This window comes from Mytilus trossulus, chromosome 5 (assembly GCF_036588685.1).
Source record: "Mytilus trossulus isolate FHL-02 chromosome 5, PNRI_Mtr1.1.1.hap1, whole genome shotgun sequence".
NCBI classification, from domain to species: domain Eukaryota; kingdom Metazoa; phylum Mollusca; class Bivalvia; order Mytilida; family Mytilidae; genus Mytilus; species Mytilus trossulus.
Genome location: NC_086377.1, coordinates 65,451,056 through 65,468,185, shown reverse-complemented (window position 1 = coordinate 65,468,185; position 17,130 = coordinate 65,451,056). Strand labels below are relative to the sequence as shown.

At 33.4% G+C, this 17,130-nt stretch overlaps 1 protein-coding gene and 1 long non-coding RNA gene across 2 annotated transcripts in view; one reads left to right on the top strand and one right to left on the bottom strand.

The window, feature by feature from the left end:
* Nucleotides 1-12,647, bottom strand: part of LOC134719080 (uncharacterized) — a 32,646-nt gene extending 19,999 nt beyond the window's left edge. The window contains exon 1 of the long non-coding RNA XR_010107499.1: nt 12,528-12,647. This is a non-coding gene — a long non-coding RNA (uncharacterized LOC134719080). The remainder of the gene's footprint in view (nt 1-12,527) is intronic.
* LOC134719258 (uncharacterized) lies at nt 3,177-7,330 on the top strand. The gene is made up of 5 exons (XM_063582262.1): nt 3,177-4,259; nt 5,040-5,123; nt 5,654-5,737; nt 6,268-6,351; nt 7,314-7,330. The coding sequence occupies exons 1-5, from the start codon at nt 3,827-3,829 to the stop codon at nt 7,328-7,330; spliced, it is 702 nt and encodes a 233-aa protein (XP_063438332.1). The 5' UTR covers nt 3,177-3,826.
* Nucleotides 12,648-17,130: the final 4,483 nt, after the last annotated feature.

The window sequence follows — 17,130 nt, the reverse complement described above, 5'->3', positions numbered from 1 at the left end:
GATACATGTATTTTCAAATTGAAATACAAACTCCTCATTCATTCTTCATAAAAAAAATAGCTTTTCAAAGTTGTAACAAAAGCGATTCTCAAAATGTCATATTGTATTCTTCAGATTACGTTTCTCCTTGATTTTAACTTATATAGGGAATCACTGGAGCGTGACAACAGCGGGCCCTCTTAAGCAGTCAGTGGGCGCCTACTTATGAAAAATTCTAGATCCGCGAATGGATACTACAGCAGAGGTAAAACCATGCACATTCGGGTTATTGTACACGAAATGCATGCTACAATTCATTTTTGTTGATTTTAGACCCTTTGGAACTTTATGTGGGCTATTTCAGCAACTAAACAAAAAGCTCCAAACTAGATACACGGTTAGATTCAGCATGTCAACGAATTCCAAATATCTAAATTAAAGGACTTTTGTCTATAAATTTGGACCCCACAAAATTGAAAAAGGGACCAAAAATATAAAAAAAAATGCATGCATCTGATACATTTGTTATTGAAGGCATGACTGTAACAATAGGATGAATATACAAAAACATCTTATTCTAGGGTCTCATTGGGGGGTTCTGATCCCGGATCCCGCTTACTGTTTTGGCAGATTCCCGTATTCATCTTATTGTTTTGTCAGATTCCCGTATCCGCTTATACTATGCAGTTCTAATTTTTTGTAATTATCCGTGTCCCGCTAGACTTCATTTCCCGTTTTTCACTACACAATCATTTGACTTTCACCTGTCACCCTTGCAAAAAATCGGCAATCCGGCGTGTCGCTTATACCCAAATGCGACCCACTATTTTACTCTATTTTGACTCATATTAAGCCCATTATAAATATATTAAAAAAGTAGCGTGGATTTTTTTTTATCCCTTTTTATCCCGTCTCGTTTCGTTTTTGAGCCATATATAGATGTCGTATGTGACAATGAGACAACTCTCAATCCGAGTCACAATTTATAAAAGTAGACCATTATACGTCATAAGATGAGATAAGAAATTTTATTTCAAGTCGGGTTACATTAAATACAAACATGAGCTCTGTAGAGCTTTTTGTCAAAATACGGTCTTCAACATGGAGTCTTGGCTCACACCGAACAGCAAGTTATATATATAAGGGCTCCAGTGTAAAACCTTTTAAACGGGAAAACAAAGGTGCAATCTATATCAAGATGTACGTAATTAGTGGTGAAGTGTCATGGAAATGGATAAAAAAAATAAAGATAAAGATCCCTATACGCTTTATAAGAAACTACATGGAATACATTTGAAATAAATGTTATTTCTATTGAATTTATTAGAGTGTTTTGAAACCAAACTTTCCTCCGTAACAGTCTTGCAACTAAGCCCGAGAAATCACATCAAAATGATGTTGGGCTTATCATCTGCACCACTTAAAAAAAAACATAATTTCAAATTAAACTGACACTCCAATTAAAATTTGTTAGATGACAAGAAGCACATGTTATTTTATCCTGATCCACAAGTGGTAATTGTTGCATAAATGGATTAAAAGTAAATACACAGCACTGCCTCCCCCTTTTTGACGGAGGTTTTATATAAAAATGACATACATAAAAATGCATTTACGTTTGATAACTATATATTGATTTGGGGTATGTATGATCTTCATTTCATTTATAATATGCTATTCAGAATCTTAAATTATAAATGGTCAATGTTATTATACTAATTTAAACTAATATATGAATTAATATGAAAGTTCACCTTCAAAATAAGTTCCAAATGCCCCTCCCCCTTTTTCATGGGAAAAATTTGGTTGAATATTTAGGGAATCACTGATGACTAGAGCGGCCCCCTATTTGGTCAGTCAGCGCCCCCCCCCTTTTTACAAAAATTTCTGGATCTGCTCCTGACTATAGGTGCTGAACGTAATGTTACATGTATATTAAAATTGGTACATTTTTTAGGCCAGAATGGCACACCCCTACCATAAAAAAAATATTGAGGTATCATTAAGTATCAATGGGATCTATCCCCTAGATGAGAAAAGACCTAATCATTCTTCTTATATTCTTTTCTTTTTTTTCTTCTGAACATCTTTTGACAATCTATCAATAAATGCATAAGAGGGTGTGGCTGAGCTCTAATAGTATTTTAGTAACAACAAATTAATGTATATGTAATGAACTTAATTAAGCTGTTGAAATTTACCGAAATTTACCATACTAGTATTAAAGATTCAAAGCTTAAATATAACATATAAAACTATGAAAAATAATACATTATTCAAAACTCGTGCTTCTTCTTTTTAATATCTGACGAGGTAATGTGTAGATGTAAAACTAAATCAGAATATTTACTTTTTACTTTTTACTTTGTAATTTCTTTACTTGAGGGTTTATCAAAAATTTGTACACTCAGTTTTTAATTTGTTTTAAACATCTGTTTTATGTAATATCATCTGTCCCCTAATCAGTAGTGGATGACATATTTATTTCTCTACTTAACCATTTTATAATTGAGAGAAGATATGAAATTTTCACTCTGAAGGGCTTAGTTGGAAGACTGGTAAGTTAAATTTTATCAAATCTTTCTCTTACTTTATCTATTGTTTGAGCAAGTCGGCTAAATTACGGCTTTACAGCTAATTTCCTAATGCATGTAAAGCAAAACTTTGGTTGGCTTGCTTGCTTTGTTTGTATAATTGTTTATACAAACTTTGTAAATAAGATTGACATTTTTAAACAATAGGAATAGGCATAGTTTAACCTGTATTTTTAATATTTGAATTAAATTGTGTGTTATCATAATGATTATCCAATAAAAAAACCAAGCAAATCAACTAAAGTCTTGCTCTACATGCTTAAAGAAATTAGCTGTAATAAATAAAATAAAATAAAATTATACAGTGAAAATGCACCGCATATACAATACTAATGATTCGCTCCACAGTGAAAATGAAAGAATAGTATCATTATTCGACAGTAAACATGACTAGCATTACGAAATCATCATAGTGGAATTAAGTTAAATATGAAGAAACTGAATGACTAAACATATTCTACGTTATACAACTTAAGAGCCAATCCGCCAGAAAACCATGCAATATTCAGAAAATCGTCCAAATCGACAATCACAACTTGACAATTTTTTATATATCATATCAATCCTTGACATAAAATAAAAAAAATTGGCCACTTAATTTTCGCCAGAATCGCATCTATTTTTAGTAACAGCCTCATTTGCATAATTATGTAAATTCATTATAAAACCAAGGAAAAATCCAACTTTTAATGCCTTTTAAGAACTACCCAAAAGCATATTAAATGGGGTAGTTGAGTTTTTAGAGTAATGTCAGGTGGAACCCTTCCATTTTCCTATGTAATGGTCAATCCAAATGAAAATTTAAACGATTTGGCACTTTGCCAGGAGCACGGACACAAATGCGGGTTTTTTCATACCTGAATTTACATGGTTTTCATTTGCTTGTAACTTGCAAGACCTATTCCAGATATGTTTGCAACTTATATCAGTTTGAACTATGGGGTATGATTTATTACAAAACAAAATATTAAGCTTGGCAAATGACTATTATATGTTTATTTTTACCTTGGAAGATTGGTAATTTTAGTCCCCTATTGACAAATTTTGATTTCATTTTAATTGAATTCTAAACACAATTGGAAATAAAATGACACATTTAATCATTTGGAAAAGTCAAATAAAGTAACTAAAACATGTAAATAAGAAGTGTTTGTACCGCAAGTGCAAAAGTCACTAAATTGTCTGGAACTAGTGAGTCATCTTTTATGTTTTTCTGTGGACTTATCTCCCTTGGGTAAAGTCTTCACTCCAAAATGTCAGCTTCCAGTGATGGTTTGACAGACGACATTTACAGTGAAGTTTGTGACTTTTCCTATCTTGGTGGAGGATGTGGGATATCCCATCACTATTCATCTTCACCTAATACACTTTTTAAAGTATATGAATGCACCAAACCTACTACTATTCACCTCAAACGTCTGAATAGTAGTGAAAGCTGTGATTTTCCAGAAGGGCTACTTATCCTGTATAGGACTGGTATTTTTACAATAGATGCAACAACAACTCAGCTTAGCATATGTCCTAAGCACAGGGACTTCTATGGTATCCATTGGAAAAATAAGAGTGCCCGATGTCAACATCCAGACCACCCCTCTTCCAGCAAAGCCAAGGCTGACCGAGGATCTTCACCTTTGTTGTGCAAGCAGAACTGGCTGTATACCCGACAAATTATTCCCGTAGGAACAGGTACAAATCTGATAGGCAATATTCATTTATTTTCTTATAGTCTGTAAGTCAATCTGAAATTAGGGGACCAATATGTTATCCCTAGTTTAAAAAAAAAGGGGGGGTGATGTTGATATTTTTTACACCTGTTTCTAAAACATCTTTTTTATTCATTTCCTATGGTTAGGAGTAAACAAATAATATCACTTTGAAATAATTTCATCTTTCTTGGTCAGTATAGGCAGAAAGGGGACAACCTTTTGATTCCGAAAAAGGGAAGGGGAATTAGAATAGTCAAAATATTTATCATGGTTATATATATCCACACCAGCTAAGCACAGAATACTCATTTTCAAGCTTAACAAGGTTACAACTAGTACTGTAAACCATACAGCCTTCAACAATGAGCACATCCCATACAGCATAGTCAGCTATTACCTCATTTCAACATACATGTACTGTACTGTACTGATATCCTAGATATAGGAAGATGTGGTGTGAGTGCCAATGAAACAACTCTACATCCAAATAACAATTTTAAAAAAGTAAACCATTATAGATCAATGTACGGCCTTCAACATGGAGCCTTGGCTCACACCAAACAACAAGCTATAAAGGACCCCAAAATTACTAGTGGAAAACCAATGGTCTAATCTATATATAAAAAAACAAGAAACGAGAAAATACCCTACATTTCCTGCTTCATTGACTTTGCTTTGACTTATGTCTTATACATGTATATTTCATAAACAAGGAACACAGATTTTTTTTCTTTCATAGTTATACATATTTTGTTTGTAGGACTTTGCAAGCAATGCTCAATAAAGATGAAGAATTTTGTTAAAAGTGACAAGACACAGGTCAAACTAAATATAGAAGATGTTGGTAAGATATACTTTAAACTTTCTAATTTAACGGTTCGTTAGATATATATGATAACCATGATAACCATACAAGTAAATGAAATAACTTACATTAAATTACCTTATTACATGTACAAAAATGTATGTACATTGGATTCTAAGGAATAAATGTCATTAGCATTGTATTACCTCATTTCAACATACATGTACTGTACTGTACTGATATCCTAGATATAGGAAGATGTGGTGTGAGTGCCAATGAAACAACTCTACATCCAAATAACAATTTTAAAAAAGTAAACCATTATAGATCAATGTACGGCCTTCAACATGGAGCCTTGGCTCACACCAAACAACAAGCTATAAAGGACCCCAAAATTACTAGTGGAAAACCAATGGTCTAATCTATATATAAAAAAACAAGAAACGAGAAAATACCCTACATTTCCTGCTTCATTGACTTTGCTTTGACTTATGTCTTATACATGTATATTTCATAAACAAGGAACACAGATTTTTTTTCTTTCATAGTTATACATATTTTGTTTGTAGGACTTTGCAAGCAATGCTCAATAAAGATGAAGAATTTTGTTAAAAGTGACAAGACACAGGTCAAACTAAATATAGAAGATGTTGGTAAGATATACTTTAAACTTTCTAATTTAACGGTTCGTTAGATATATATGATAACCATGATAACCATACAAGTAAATGAAATAACTTACATTAAATTACCTTATTACATGTACAAAAATGTATGTACATTGGATTCTAAGGAATAAATGTCATTAGCATTGTATTACCTCATTTCAACATACATGTACTGTACTGTACTGATATCCTAGATATAGGAAGATGTGGTGTGAGTGCCAATGAAACAACTCTACATCCAAATAACAATTTTAAAAAAGTAAACCATTATAGATCAATGTACGGCCTTCAACATGGAGCCTTGGCTCACACCAAACAACAAGCTATAAAGGACCCCAAAATTACTAGTGGAAAACCAATGGTCTAATCTATATATAAAAAAACAAGAAACGAGAAAATACCCTACATTACCTGCTTCATTGACTTTGCTTTGACTTATGTCTTATACATGTATATTTCATAAACAAGGAACACAGATTTTTTTTCTTTCATAGTTATACATATTTTGTTTGTAGGACTTTGCAAGCAATGCTCAATAAAGATGAAGAATTTTGTTAAAAGTGACAAGACACAGGTCAAACTAAATATAGAAGATGTTGGTAAGATATACTTTAAACTTTCTAATTTAACGGTTCGTTAGATATATATGATAACCATGATAACCATACAAGTAAATGAAATAACTTACATTAAATTACCTTATTACATGTACAAAAATGTATGTACATTGGATTCTAAGGAATAAATGTCATTAGCGCATACTTACAATTTTCTTCCGATCAAATTCCTTGAATTTGTCTTTTTATTTTCATAGTACATACTTTTTCCGTGTACTAAGTAACTACGCATCAATGACCACAAGGGTAAGATTTCATTTTATTGTAATCAAGATATTGAAATAAAATTGCTACTGACTATTTTGTAGAACAAGTTGTGTTCCAAATTAAACTAGATAGTTTGTAATTAGTTTTCAAATTATTTTTTGAACAGGCTTCTATTTAATCTTTGGATTTAAAAATATTTTTGACGATTATAAAATTCTTTCATTTATATAAAGCGTAATAAATATGGCACTTTATACCTTGATTAGAGAACAATGCCTTCTAAAATTGTAATCATTTATTTTCCTTGCAATTTCTGTGAACCCAAAAAAAGAGTGAACCATGAAACCTTGTGAAAGGAAGTTAAAGCAATTTGATCTATTTTGTCATGAATTGATTGAATTTTGGTTACTTAATGACCAGTGACAGATATTTCATGCATTTAAACTAATATTTCATGCATGTAAACTATCAACTAAACCACCTATGGGCACATACCAGGGGCAGATCCATCTATTTTTAAAAGAGGTTCCATCCGAAGATAAAGGGGGAGGGGTCCAACTGTATGTCCCCATTCAAAAATATTGATAATGCCAAAATTACAAAGCCAATATTAAACCAAATTTAGGCTTAAACCTAATTTGTGGTACTTTAGCTGGCTGCTCCAATTCATGCCCAAAATTTGAAAGGTTTTACTGCCTCCTGGAAATATATATAAAGTATCATATTTTATTCCCCAGCCAATGAGAAATTTTAAATGGCTACTTATAGACTTATATTAGGAAAAATATAGGGATGAATATTTTCACACTTTAGTGTAAATTTGAATTTTTCAGAATTGTTTGAGAGATTGTGTGGGAGCATTTCAAGTATCCATGAAGATAAGGAAGATACAGATTTAGGTAATTTTTTTAAGTTGAAAGGGTGTTTTCTAAAAATGACTTCCACATGTTAAACTGAATTAAGTGCAGAGGTGGATTTTAGGGGGGGCAGGCCCCTGGTCCCCCCTTTTGAGAAAAAATTTGGTTGATTATATAGGGAATCACTGAAGCATGAAAGAAGTGGGTCCCATCTTAGGCAGCCAGTGGGCCCCCACTTATGAAAATTTCTTCATTCACCGCTGTAGTGTTAAAAGGACAAAAACTATCTTTTCAAAATGACTGTCACTGCTTCCAAGTCACTACTAACACTAAATGATGATGGCATGACAGATTTCATCACTCTTTTTATCACATTTCTCTCAATTAACAAATTGAACAGTAATGTATGCAGTATTACAAGCACAAACAATAAAAAGTTTAAGAACAAGAGGAATCCTGTAACAAAGTCACACACATAATGACAACTCAAAAAAAGAAATACTGATGACTCAAAATAAAGATAAATAAGACATTTAAGAAGGGCAGGCTTATGAAACAGTTATTGATTTCTTTTAAGCCTTCCAAATTTGATTATAAGTGGAATGCTATGAAATAATACCACATGAATGACAAGGTTCTATAATAGAAAAAGAAGGTTGGGGTTATGGCCCCTACAGTGTAAAACTAGGGCAAAACAAATCTTTTCATATCAGTCATGCGTGTATGCTTGTACATATAATATAATAAAAAAGAAAATATGGAATAATTGTCAATAAGACAAGTCTCCACCAGATACCAAATGATATGGTAGTAAAGCTAGTGGCTACCATGCAGTCTTCAACAATGAGGTAGACTCTACCCCATAGTCAGCTATAAAAGGTTTTAATATAAAGATTTAAAACAATTAAAACAATTAAACTCATGTCTGGTGTATATTATTTAAGGAATGACTGTAATATTTTTTCTGTATATGAAGAAATAACATTAAAAATTTGGTGCACACTCAATAACACGTGTAGTTGGTTATTTAACAGTGTGCACCGCATTTTTAGCTGACCTGGCCTAAAATGAAAGTGGGAGTTCCAGGTGAAAGTTTTTGGTCAAGGTAGTTTTTGATGAAGCTGAAGTCCAATCAACTTGAGACTTAGTACACCTGTTGCATATGATATGATCTTTCTAATTGCAAAGCCAAAGTAGACTTTTGACCCCAATTTCACAGTCCATTGAACATTGAAAATGAAAGTAGGAGTTTCAGGTTAAATTTTTTGGTCAAGGTAGTTTTTGATGAAATTGAAGTCATATCATCTTGAAACTTAGTATACATGGGTTGCTGCCCCTAAATTGGTAATTTTAAGGAAATTTTACTGTTTTTGGTTATTATCTTGAATATTATTATAGATGGAGATAAGCTGTAAACAGCAATAATGTTCAGCAAAGTAAGATTTACAAATAAGTCAACATGACCAAAATGTTCAGTTGACCCCTTTAGGAGTTATTGCCCTTTATAGTCAATTTTTAACCATTTTTCGTAAATCTCTTACAAAAATTTTCTCCTCTAAAACTACTTGTTCAAATTAATCCAAACTTGGCCACAATCATCTTTGGTGTATGAAGTTTAAATAATGTGTCCGGTGACCCAGCATCAAACCAAGATGGCCGCCACGGCTAAAAATAGAACATGGAGGTTGAATGCAGTTTTTGGTTATTACTCAAAAACCAAAGCATTAAGAGCAAATCTGACAAGGGGTAAAATTGTTTATCTGGTCAAGATCTATCGGCCCTGAAATTTTAAGATGAATGGGACAACCCGTTGTTGGGTTGCTGACCCTGAATTGGTAGTTTTAAGGAAATTTTGCTGTTTTTGGATATTATCTTGAATATTATTATGGATAGAGATAAACTGTAAACGGCAAAAATGTTCAGCAAAGTCAGATGTACAAATAACTCAACAGGGCCAAAATGGTCAATTGACCCCTTTAGAAGTTATTGCCCTTTATAGTCAATTTTTAACCATTTTTTGTAAATCTTAGTTGACTTTTACAAAAATCTTTTCCTCTGAAACTACCAGGCCAAATTTAACCAAACATAGCCAGAATCATCATTAGGCTATTTAGTCTAAAAATTGTGTTTTGTGACTGGGCAAACCAACCAAGATGGCCACTACTGCTAAAAATATAACATAGGGGTAAAATGCAGTTTTTGGTTTATAACTCAAAAACCAAAGCATTTAGAGCAAATCTGACAAGGGGTAAAATTGTTTATCTGGTCAAGATCTATCTGCCCTGAAATTTTTAGATGAATTGGACAACTCGTTGTAAGGGTGCTGCCCCTAAAATGGTAATTTTAAGGAAATTTTGCTGTTTTTGGTTATTATCTTGAATATTATTATAGATAGAGATAAACTGTAAACAGTAATAATGTACAGCATTTAAGACTAAAAAATAAGTCAAATGACCAAAATGGACAATTGACCCCCTAAGAAGTTATTGTCCTTTATAATCAATTTTTAACAATTTTCATAAAATTTGTAAATTTTTACTAACATTTCCACTGAAACTACAGGACAAGTTCATTATAGATAGAGATAATTGTAAGCAGCAAGAATGTTCAGTAAAGTAAGATGTACAAACACATCACAATCACCTAAACACAATTTTGTCATGAACTGCCTGCTTCCTTTGTTAAATTCACATGTCCCAAGGTGAGCGACACAGGCTTTTTAGAGCCTCTAGTTTATGTTATTTCGAATAGACAGAAAAATTATTACAGTCATTTCTTAGGATTTAATTCTAAATTTCATTTTAAACCGTAGAAAAACATGAAAAAACGTTGATGACGTCATGGTCACATGACTTAATTATGTGTATGGCATGTATGGGCTCATAACAAAATAACGTCAGCCAATCAGAAGAAGCGTTACATTCAAAATTAAATTATATAAATATGTTTTGTTTTTTACAGATCTAGACTCACAGTTATCTTTTTTGTCGACAACAACGTTAACTGAGCTTTCACAGCAGTCGACATCAGATTGGGAGGCTGATAATGCTTCTGGAAGAGACAAATTCAACAGGGCCATGAATATTCTCGGCAATGCAAAGTTTCCAACTTTAAAACACCAATTAAAGCTTCCTTGGGATGATGTCTCAAAAAGTACAAAGGCAATGTATTTGAAGTTTACCTCTGATGTTGTTAATTTGATCATTCAATATATTGCACCTGGGCAAGAAAACAAAATTATGGCAGACTTAAGTGAGAAATATATGTATCTCAATGATGACAATCAGACAACACATGATGATATGACCAAAGCACTCATACAAGCATATTTGGACCAAAATAACAGTCAAACTCAAATTCAAATTCTTTCCTTGTTTGTTCAAAAATTTACCAAACAGAAGCTAATTGAATTAATTCCAGGACTTACTATGTCAAAAATTGACAGAGCTAGGAAACATGCTAATTTGGAAAAACCTGGACAAATGATAAATTCTCCTAGGATATACAGAATGCGATTAAGTCATCCTCAACTCATGCATTTCATTGAGTTTATTTCTAGCCCATCTTACCATCAAGCAGTTGGATATGGATCAAAAACTCTTCAGCTTTCATCTGGTGTTGAAATGAAAATTCCGAAGGTAGTTCGAAGCATTATTTCATCAAGACTCATAAAGGCATACATGGCTTACTGTAAAGACCAAGATTATGATACATTTTCAAGATCAACATTATATAACATTCTTAATGTCTGTATTGCATCTCAGAAAAAAAATCTACATGGCTTAGACAACACCACAGCTGATGGTATGAAAGCAATGGACACATTGACTGATATCATCAAGAAATTACAGTTGTTTGGACTAGAAGAGGAAAAAGTGGAAAAACTTAAAAATATCTTTGCATGTGCCAACCAACATTTAAAATTTGAAATAAAGGGTCATCTAGCCACATCTTCAACTTGTTTAGATCACTGTACCACATTTAGCCTCAGTGACTCAAAATCCACTCAATTTCGTTCAACTTGTGCTCATGAACATTCAGAAGGTTGTACCAAGTGCAGTATTATAGATAAGTCACTACTAGAATTATCAGATACATTCCAAAACATGAATTCCATCCCGGCAGAAATAGTAGATGAAATAGATCATGACTTATCACGAGCACAAGAGCAGATATTGACATGGAAGGCACATTGTGTCAGAACAGTTCACCAAGATCAAGCTAAACAAACAGTGCTTAGTCATTTAAAACCTCATCAGGCCCTTATAGTAATGGACTGGGCTATGAAGTTTTTACCTGTGAGACACAGAGAAGCCCAAAGTGACTTTTTTGGTAAAAAGGGAGTAAGCTGGCATGTTTCGTCGGTTGTCACACTTGATATTGAGGCTGAACCTGAATTTAAGACGAACTTTAATGTACACACTCTTGTGCACATTCTTGAGTTGGGCAATCAAGGATGGTTTTCTGTAGCTCACATAATAACTGACCTGCTACAGAAATTACCACTTATATTACCTTTGGTAACTGAAATCTTTCTAAAGAGCGACAACGCTGGATGTTACCATTGTGTGCCATTGATTTCTTACATCCAAAATATCAATATCAATAGGTTGATATTATCACTTGCTGGATTTATATTATAAGTATCTGAAACTAATTAAATGTTCGTATTTATTTTGGATGCGATTAAACCTCAGTTATAAAAGGGGCAAATAGGGGAGTGAAGAATTTATTGGAGAAGCAAGGTGTGATTATTGCGACTGCTTTGCCATCTAAACAAAAACGTAAAATGTTTGTAAACTTTAATGTACAAGAAGATGAAAAATATCCTAATATATATCTATAGGTCTGTTTTTTTGTTCATTAATATATGACAAGGTATATATTTTTGATAAACGATATATATGAAAAGGGTGGGGTATTTGATGTCTCAGCTGCTCACCCCTACCCAAAAAAGTTTGAAGTGCCCCCCTACCCCCCCCCCCCCCCCCCCCCCCAACCCCCGGGTGTAAACTAATCAAACAAACCTTTCATTCAAAAGGATTATCATTTACTAGTAGATATTTGTATAAAGAAACTACAATATTAACTCACAACAACTGCTGTTTGAGGTGTAAACTTAAATAGGTCAAATATAATTACATAGCACGTGTAGTAGTACCCGACACACACTCCAGAGTGATAGAGTGCGTGCTATTTTTACCGGAAGTTTATTGTCCGTTTTTAAAATTAAATACATACCGGTTAGGGACCCATGCAACTTCCGAGTTAGAACCGTAGTCATCTCAAATGTTCCCCGAAGAGATGCATAACCATACATACATGTACACGAGTGCAATCCTTGCTAAGAAGTTGAGAACTTGTCTCGTTGGTTGAAAAATAATTATACAAACTTAAGAACTTGTCTCGTTGGTTGAAAAATAATTATACAAACTTAAGAACTTGTCTCGTTGGTTGAAAAATAATTATAACAGTTTTGTAATATGATATTTTTTCAAAATGTTTCAGAAAATTGTACCATACCAGCACAGGCACTTGTCTCAAAAAAAAATAATTCCTATATACCTTAACATAACGTGTTATATTAAGGTATATAGGATTTTTTTTTAAACAAGAGCCTGTGCATACCAGAGACATATTGTATTATATGTCTCTGACCATACGGATTCACTTTAGTGAAAATTATTTCCAAGATGATTTTCCCTTGTAAAAGCAAAATACAGTTAACTCTCGTTGTCTCGAACTCGGTTGACTCGAAATTTCGGATGAGTCGAAGTTTTCACGTGGTCCCGAACTTTGTTCCATATAAATGTATGTAATTCGACTCCTGATGAGTCGAAATTGGATGTGTCGAAATTTCGGTTGAGTCGAACTAAATTTACGATCCCAAGGTTAACAAAAGCATTCAAAATTCATTATTTATCTCGAACTAAAACACATATGTCAAAACATGACCTCCGGCATTTAAATGGATTGAAGAGTTAATCTGACAATACACGTGTAATTAAATTTCCAGTCACTGACCACTGTATTGATTTATGACATGCTATTTCCACGAGTGTTTACCTAAGATTATCTTTTATAGAATTTTTATAAATAATAAGGGATACATTGTTTATGTTCATGAAAAAGTGTTTAAAATGTTTACAAAACAATTAATTGTGATTTACACTAATGAGCTTGGGTGTGTATAAAGTAAGGATTATGACTTCCGTTGATGATCACCTAAAAACTACTCAATCGGCGTCTTTAATCTTGTTGTATTTTCTTTTATTAAAAGAAAGAGCGAGATAAAACAAAATGAAGAGGAATCTAAATTTTCTAAAGTCTTTTGTATCCGAGAATAAACAATTTTGTCAACTTTAAACGACCTGAATTACGAAACTATCGATTGGAAATTACTCTCTCGGATAAAAGCCATAGGAAACAATTGTAACTGAAACAATTGAATAAGTAAAACAATGTTATTATACTAACGAAAGACCATGACATACAAATACATCGATCTGATACCAGAATATCGATCCCCTTCCCATATTCACCCGGATTTATTTTAGCTTTACCATGCTAAGCAAGAGTTGTGTCCCTTGTTCAGTCAAACTTCCGGTTTTCGTTTGAGTCGAACTATGTGTATCTCGAAATATTTCTCCGGTCCGGCCGACTTCGAGATAACGAGAGTCGACTGTACATGAATAATTCTTACATTATATCTTTTTCTATCTCAAAGCAAGGATTTGTATACAAATACAAGTCATTGCTCAAAGTTCATGACTACACTTGTATAAGAGTGTACTTATAGCAATTACAATTTTAGAATTCATAAGTTCAGAGGTAAAAGAACTAGAAACTGAATGTGAAGTAGTCTGGGCAGAAATCAATATCGCTGGCTCAAAAAACATCTTAATATCATCATATTACAGACCACCATCTGGTGACAGGATTGTCACTAAAGCAACTCCATCAATCTCTAAATCGTATCAATAGTCAATCCGCAAATGCAACTATCATTGTGTGTGTGTGTGTGGGGGGGGGGGGGGGATTTTAACTTGGGACATCATGATTGATTGGTCAACATCAAGCACAATACCAGGCAAACCTGACATACAACTTCATCAAAATCTCTTAGATATATATAATGAATGGCACAAACTTTTTTTAAGGCTACATCAGAATACTAGATCTAATAATGATTAATAACCCAACATACATCAACAAAGTAACCACACTACCACCAATAGGTTTAAGCGACCATAAACCCCACAATAGGTATACTAGTATAACAAAGCCAACTGGGACGAAATTAAACTTGGCATAGGTACCATCTGCAAATCAACCAATGACAACTATGATTCTCTTTAACACCAATGAGCTATGGGAACTATTCAAAACCAAACTCATCAGCTCTGTCGAAAAACATATTCCATCAAAGATCCTACGAAACAAACATCGATTACCGTGGATATCTGATAAATTAAGATGTCAAATTAACAAGAAAAACAAACTTTTCAAAAAGCGAAAAAAACAGCGAATACACTGAGAAATATAAAAATATGAAAGCTCAAGTACAAAAAGATTTTCTTTTATGCCTCTGCTGGTGGACTATAAGTCCCCGAGGGTATCACCAGCTCAGTAGCCAGTACTTCGGTACTGGCATGAAAATACGGATTTGTTTTGTGTTATTAAAATATGATGCTATAGGGTTATTGCATGAATAATTAGGGAATATTGTCCCGAATAGAATTTTATATTGCACGAGCTTGCGAGTGCAATATATGTTCTACGAGGGACAACATTCCCCAATATTCATGCAATAACCCTTTTATTGTATAGCAATATAATATTTGAAAGTAAAAAATTGGTTTAAACTAAGATTTAAACGTTGATGACGTCATGAATTTTGAAGATTTATTGCACTAGTGCATTATTTTAATTTATTGCACGCTAACTTTTGGTTACGTTCTGTGGGAAATATTATATTGCTATACAATAATACAAAATATTAGAATTTTTTATAAATTCAGGAATGTGTCTCCCTCATGCAAAGCTCTGATTCCTTTCACGGATTTGGCTATACTTTTTGGACCTTTTGGATTATAGCTCTTCATCTTTTATATAAGCTTTGGATTTCAAATATTTTGGCAATGAGCATCACTGAAGAGACATGTATTGTCGAAATGCGCATCTGGTGCAAGACATTTGGTACCGTTAATTTTATTGTAAATGAGACATGACCGAAATTGTCTGTAGGGCCTTACAGAATTAAGATTCATTTTAGGTGGGGGCTAGGAGTAACTTGATTCTCTTTGTGATTTGGAACCTTTCAGAGAGATCCATACACTAACGCACAAGTATAACTGTCCTCGAAACGACGATGACGATTTTAAAAAAAATGTTGCATATAGAGAAAAGTGATATAAAATTGAGAATCACTGCATGAAAATTGAAGTGGGGAATATGTCAAATGGACCCGACCAATTAACATTGAGAATTGAAGTTGGGAATATGTCAAAGAGACCCGACCAAATAACATTGAGAATTGAAGTGGGGAATATGTCAAAGAGACCCGACCAAATAACATTGACAGTTGAAGTGGGAATATGTCAAAGAGACCTGACCAAACTTAGTAACATTGAGAATTGAAGTGGGGAATAGTTCAAAGAGACCAAACCTAATAACATTGAGAATTGAAGTGGGGAATAGTTCAAATAGACCAAACCAAATAACATTGAGAATTGAAGTGGGGAATAGTTCGAAGAGACACGACCAAATAACATTGAGAACTGAAGTGGGGAATATATCAAAGAGACCCAAAATAATATTGAGAATTGAAGTGGGGAATATATCAAAGAGACCCAAAATAACATTGAGAACAACAGCCATATGCCACCAATAGTTCTTCAACAGCAACGAGCCAGTTAAAAATATTCTTTGACCTTACACTTGGAACAATGTACGGGGATCCATGTCTTCTTTTTCGAGTGACAGAAAGGAGAAATGCATACTTGTTTTTTTTTTAAATTGGGCTAGATTACATAGAAATACTCTAACAAAAAATAATTACAGCATTTTTATCGACTCCTGATACACGTTTTATAATCGGAACGCCTGCTTTCCGATTCAGTTGGCAGTAACGCTTGCTTTCCGATACACATCACACTTGATTCAGATTTATATTGACGAAGAAGCAGGAGAAACGACTTGGAATTCACAATACTTTAATCTGATGGTAGCTGTATTCCCTTTTGTATCTCACGGAACACTAGAAATATTTTTCTTGTTAAAGATGCAGAGGCGGATCCAGCCATTTTAAAAATGGGGCTCCCAACCCAGGACAAAAAGGGGGGATCCAATAATATATCCCCATTCAAATGCATTGATCGGCCGACAAAGGGGAGTTCAAACCCCCTGAAAATTTTTAATACATTTAAAAAGAACTCGGGTTTCCAATCCTCTATTTATTCTCCTTACATTTATAGTCAATCTTTCACAAGCAAAAGATAGATGATATTTTTAACCAGCACCTGTGCATAAATTTTACGGCACAATTTGGAACTATATATAATAATTTATCTAATGTTGTATGTAATTTTTACATCAGAGGACTGTCAGGGCCTCGGGTGTATTGCCATCGCCTAATTTTCCGTCCAATTTGAATATATGTATACATAATTAGTTTTGGTTTGATAACCGACATATA